The sequence below is a fragment of the Eretmochelys imbricata genome, chromosome 22 (assembly GCF_965152235.1).
Source record: "Eretmochelys imbricata isolate rEreImb1 chromosome 22, rEreImb1.hap1, whole genome shotgun sequence".
In the NCBI taxonomy this organism is placed as follows: Eukaryota; Metazoa; Chordata; order Testudines; family Cheloniidae; genus Eretmochelys; species Eretmochelys imbricata.
In genome coordinates, this window is record NC_135593.1 from 18,156,442 (window position 1) to 18,162,636 (window position 6,195).

Sequence of the window (6,195 nt, forward strand, 5' to 3'; positions counted from 1 at the left end):
TCACCAGAGCCAGAAACTTAGTATATTTTTTCATGCCAAATGCTCAGCTCAGTCCCAGTGAAACACAGTGGATAGTAAGATTTTTTTCTCCTGCTTGCAGACAAAGGCTCCTTACAACCTTGCTCCATATTTACAAGAGCCTGCTTAACTCATATTCTCAGTAGGATTGTTGACCAGTCACGTTAAATCACCGAAATCTGAGCAGATCTTTTTGCTGGTCCGTTGCTTACAGGGCTTATCCATTCTGGCTAAGATGTAAAACTTAAGTCCTGACCCTTCTTGTCATTAGATATCCCACTGTATTCTCTTACAAGTATAACTGTTAACCTTGGTTTGCAGGGTTGTTGTAGCTGTATCAGTCAAAAACTATTAGAGACACAAGGTGGGTGAGGTAATATCTTTAATTGGACCAACTTCAGCTAGTGAAAGCTTCTCTCTTTCACCAATAAACAATATTACCTCACCCACCTTGTGTCTGTTAACTCTGGATGTCAGACAAGATTCCAGTTTGGGCGGTTATACTCTGCCTCTCTAAATTCCCCCTCGGGTTTGAATTGGAATGTTATTCTGTCTAAAACTACCATGTAGTATATCGCTGTGCAGTGTTACACAGGTGCTCGTTCCACCCCAGGACTGACTACAGTTCAGTACTAACTGAAGTCATTCCTGTATTCTTTTCCTATTTCACACACACACACACAGAGTGAGCGAAACTTACAGGTGGGTAAAGCACTGAGACCATCAGATGAAAGGTGCTAAAGAAATACAGATTCATCATTGCATTAGACTATTTTATACCAAGTCTTAACACTGCCTAGCCCTATACCAATTACCAAGCTTGACTCATTCAGCACAGCCATTACAACATGCTCCAAAGCACACCCCAATTACAGGATTCCACCAAGACAGTGAGATATGGCAATACCACCATAGTGTACCCTTGCCCAGCACTGCAGAAAGGAGCTATTTTAACTCAAGAGTTGGAGACAGAAGGGCACACAAAGCTATGAAATTACCACCAAACAAGTATTTACTGCCATGGCATAGATTTTCTTTCAGTACTTCCAGGAAACTTATTATTGCATATTAATCGCTTTTAAAAGTGCTGGGGGCAGGGGGAAGGAGAAGCGAGCAAAACATTTCAGGAATTTTAAGGAAATTTGACATAAATTCAGCCAATGCAGAGAGAGCGTCTAGTGCTTTACCCTTTGCCTCAGATAATCAAACTTTTAGTGGAGATTAATGACTGCCAGGCTCCAAGTAGCAAAGTATCCATTCTGCAACAGTTACCACTGCGTGGTGCTCTCCAGTCTGTCAGTGAAGAATGCCCAATGTACAGGTCAGTCACATCCCTTTCAACTGAAGAACTGCAGAGTTCAGATCCCTCATTTTCATTTCTTTTCAATTGCTCCTAACGCTGCTATATTTTAATTCAGATTGTTATGTCTATTAGCTGGGCTCCATTTACCAGGCTTGCCGTGTAGTAGCATGGTACGAGCCTTTCGTTTAATAAAAATGTGGTGTTTTTTTTTTTAAATGGTGATTCTAAGCAGGAGATGAGGCATTGAGATTTTGAGATGCAGAAAGAGGGAATGAGATACTGTGTATTCATAGCCATGTTAGGAAAGCATTTTTATTTTAGCTCAAGTATTGTTTAGTGATCCAATTCTCCAGCTCCAACGACTGAGCAATTCACTATGCGTGAAGCTAAAACCTAACAGGTATGCACAGGAGCCCAAGCAAACTCCATGATCACATAAAACCAGAGCCCATTTTACAATGTCATTTTTTGAAAAGGACAAAAATTCATCTGGCAGCAAAACGTCTTAAAAACCATGAACATGGTGCAGTTATTGCATAAATACCTGAGCGTTTGAACATACGGAGCGTTGGCCTTTGCACGGATGAGAATCATGCCAAAGTGACATCTCTGTTTCCCTATCCTTTTATAAAAAAGGACAAGAACAAAAACAAAAACAAAAAAAACCACTCCACTGTCAGCCAAAGGCATATTCCCTTCCTTTCCCACCCCCCTCTCCCACCAAGCAGGCACTTACGTCTATGGAACAGCTGAGCTAAGAGGAGGGATAGGAACACAAGTTAGCACTTCCTCCGAAACAATGTGTTTTAAAATGGCACATGCATAAAGTAACTGCCATTGTCCTAATTGGTACGCAGGCGGCCAAGGATGGCGGCCTTGCTCTGGAGAGCATTCCTCATGAAAAGAAGGTATGTCAAGTCAGAATAATGAACTGAAAGTGACACCAGTTTTCTTCCCCCACTGCCTGACCAAGAAGGCCACTGGGGAAAACATGTAAAACATACATATGAATAAAGCTCTTTGTTCAAGAGAACTGCCTGCCTCTTATTCTCTACCTCCCCCTTTCGTATTAGTTAAATTCAAAAGATCCCTCAATGACTCTCTTGTTCCTCCAAAATGTCCCAGTCAAATAACGCTAGCGCCTCTTGTCACACAAGTCAGTGAATGAAGCCTTGTGCGTCTCCAGTGACACACTGTAAATATAAAGTGGCATTAATGAGGGATATTTTATCAAAGCCAGACAGTCCCTCCTGTGGCTATTCAGTTCAATGCAGAAGAAACGCAACAATAGCTAGGCAGCACTTTGTAGAATACGTAGCCCAGAATACAATCTTGTCAAGCCACTGCAAAAACACTGTGCATCGTACTGCAGAAGTTGCTCCAAATCACCCACAAAACTGTCTGCTGAGATTCCAGTGATAGCTTGAAGTTAAATCAAACAGCTTTCCTGTAAAGCAGGAGAAATTTTAGAGAGCCAGAAAGAGAAAGGCTTGGGCAAACCCATTTTAGCTGGGTTAAATTAACATCCATTTAATCCAAAACAATCACCATGGGAAAAGCATCTAGTCTGAATGAAAGACATATTATGTTAAAATGAGTTCTTTAGTGTAACAAGGCTCCCATTAACCACAACAGAAAAGAAAATGGAAGCACGTAAGTTCTACTTCTATACCAACAGGTTTTCGACTCTTCACTAAAGACTTTCTGGCTTCCTGATTCATCATCAGGGTATCCTTTCTGAGGCTGCACTGACAGAAGCCTGCCTTTGCAGCATATGGCCCAGACTTACTTAGCCACTTTCAATTACAACAATTCTATGAACGAAGAATTATAGAAAACACACAGAAACCAATTACTTTTCAATGTGAACACTACTTGATAGCCATACACAAGAGCAAGAAGCTGCTTCCATGGTAACCCGTAACAGAATTTTCACGTCGCTTCGCCATGCACTGTCAAGCCCACAATTCCTTCTTTACTAGTCACTATATATATATATCCCCTGTTAAGAACAGCAATTTCAGATAGCAAAATATTTATAAACAAAGCAGTTACTACTTTCACCATTCACTCAACAAGCAGGCTTAGCACTCAGATGTAGTCCATTACTTTACTCTCCATAAGCAACCCTAAAGATTGATCGTTTTTGGTCTAAAGGAAATATCTGTGCCCAACAGTCTCTTCAGCAGCCAATGTATTGTTGCCTCTATTATTCACCAGTTTCAGATCCTCATGTGCACCCAGGTTTTAATGACACAGGGTCTTTCATAATGCACTAGTCCAAAAATGCTCTTTCAGGAATATTTTATTAAGATCAAAACTTGGACATCACAAAGAAGAAACTTCGAACAAATCCAGGCTTGCCAAACCAATTTATCTACCAACCCATTAATTAAAGACTTAGCGATTCACACAAAGCTTTCAGTGCAAGAAAAATGAGACCAAAAAAAAATCTCCTTTTATGTACCCGATACACATTTAGTCTATAAAATAAATGGCTTGGAGAAAATAGAGCACTTTTTAAAAATGCTTTGCATGGAATAATCCTCTCAAGGGCTTGACCTAGTGTATTATGATTTACTCAGCTGTATGCTATTTACATAATTGTGAAAATAACTGGTAAAAACCAAACATTAGAGAAATGCTAGAAGACTTTCATAGTAGCCAAAGAACAACCTTCAGGCCACAATACAGTTAAGCATTCTTTCCGATATGGCTTTTATTCATTTTTTTGGCTACTTGTTGCTGCTGTTGTAACTGATCATCTGTTCTCTGCACAAGGGAGGTTCAATCTGATCTGTTCCACACATGTGTTTATTTAGGGAGGTATGGGTAAAAAGAAATCGGCAAACAGCATTATCTGAAGCATTGCAAAGAGTGATCTGACGGTGAAGTGATTTGTCTCTCTCCCTTTTGTTATTGAAAGCAAATACTGCCCTCTTCATTTCCAATCTTGCCAACACTCACAGGCGCTGCTGTTGGAAGAGAAAAACGTTTGCAATAGAGGGAAGGAAATAAAATCCCCTTCTATTTACAACACGGAGCTAGCCCCTGTAACAACAGGGCTGGGAAAGGGGAGCTGAGACTCCCAACACTTGATCTGAACGAGTCCTTCCAATCTCCACATCCCTGCAAGATTTAGAGAAGCAGGAGGGCTGTACGGGAGGCTGCAAGCCCAGGAGGCGGCAGAGTGGCCGGATTCAAAACACTGATAAGGGCTAAGAGTCTTAATTCACCACAATCGCTACCTGCCTCCCTGCCTGGCCGAAGGAGAGGAAATGGGGAGAAGAAACCTGCCCTCCCCAAGCCGCAGCCCCAGCCCCAGCGCCAGCCCGGCTGCTGAAGGGAGAAACACAATGAGTCAGGACCTGGGGGAAAACCAGGAGCCGGAGCCAATCACGGGGGGCAACTTCTGCTTCGGAAAGCCAGGCAGAGGGGGCTGCGGCCAGCCCCGAGAGTGGCCCTGCAAGGGGGGCAGGGGGGAAGAGCCGTGCTGAGGGCTATAGGGGTCCAGAAGAACTATAAGGGGGTGGAGAAGGGAAGCTATACGGGCACGGGAATATAGGGGAGGTAAGGGGGAGCTATGGGAGCACTATGGGGTGCAGCAGGGCGCTATGGGGGGTTAGGGGGAGGTTATGGGGGTGCAGTATGGGGTTGGGGCAGCGGGCGCTATGGGGGGTTAGGGGGAGTTATGGGGGTGCAGCGGGGCGCTATGGGGGAAGTTATGGGGGTGCAGTATGGGGTTGGGGCAGCGGGCGCTATGGAGGGTTAGGGGGAGTTATGGGGGTGCAGCGGGGCGCTATGGGGGTTAGGGGGAGATTATGGGGGGCAGTATGGGGTTGGGGCAGCGGGGCGCTATGGGGGGTTAAGGGGAGGTTATGGGGGTGCAGCGGGGCGCTATAGGGGGCAGTGTGGGGTTGGGGGGCAGCGGGGCCCTATGGGGGGTTAGGGGGAGGTTATGGGGGGGCAGCGGGGAGCCCCCCTGCCTACCTCTGGGGATGAGCGCGGCGGCGGCGAGCAGCAGCAGCAGCGGGAGCGGGAGGATGCCGGGGGCCCCGCCGCCGCCGCGCCCGGAGCAGCCGCTGGGCTCGGTCCGACTCGCCATGTCCGGGCACCTGCTTCGCTCTGCCCGCGCCGCCCGCGCCCGGCGATCCAGCGCCCGCTAATGAGATGCGCCGACGTCACCGCGGGGCGGGGCAGCCCCGCCCCTCTCGCCGCCTGCTGGTGGGATGCTAATGAGCCCAGCCGGGGCCCCGCCCCGCGATAAGGGAGCGAGGGTAAAGTCTCATCTCCGGCGAGGGGCGCATCGGCGGTGGGAGGGGTGAGGTTACTGCTCCCCTGAGCCAGGTGTCCGGGGGGGGGGGGGGAGGGGAGGGAACCAGGTACCCCACGTCTCCCCTGCCCCCAACCCCATCCCTACCCCTCTGCCCCCACCACCGCATCCGCCCTCCATACCCCAACGCCCCCACGGCACCGGCTGCAGCCCCTGGCCCCCGATCCACCTGCTGCATCCCCCACAGGTACCTGCTGCCCACACCCCTCCCTGCCTGCACACCCCCAGCGCCCCCCCCATAAAACCTGCAGCCCAGAGCTGCCTGCATCCCCCACCCCTCCCCCAGCTCCTCCCCGCCCAGAATGCCTCCGCCCCCCCCCACCCAGGGCGCGCCCCACCCCCTCTTACTTCCTCTCATGGACCCCGCTAAGGCACCCTCCCAAATCTTCACAAGCCATTTAACTGCCCCCCCCCACCTACACACACCCCCCTGCACCCCTCTGGAGAGCTGCAGAGTTTAAATCAGGATGGTGTCACTCCCGAAAGCAAGCCGGCTTCGCCGGCTTCAGGCCTAGGTGGACAGGATCTGAGGCAGGCCACT

The 6,195-nt window shown here is 48.2% G+C and overlaps 1 protein-coding gene across 1 annotated transcript in view; it reads right to left on the reverse strand.

Moving 5' to 3' along the window:
• The window catches only part of CADM1 (cell adhesion molecule 1), a 288,504-nt gene extending 283,069 nt beyond the window's left edge, over positions 1 to 5,435 (reverse strand). Inside the window, exon 1 of the mRNA XM_077839810.1 lies at positions 5,312 to 5,435. Within this exon, the coding sequence (XP_077695936.1) occupies positions 5,312 to 5,426 (115 nt within the window). The 5' untranslated portion in view covers positions 5,427 to 5,435. The remainder of the gene's footprint in view (positions 1 to 5,311) is intronic.
• Positions 5,436 to 6,195: the final 760 nt, after the last annotated feature.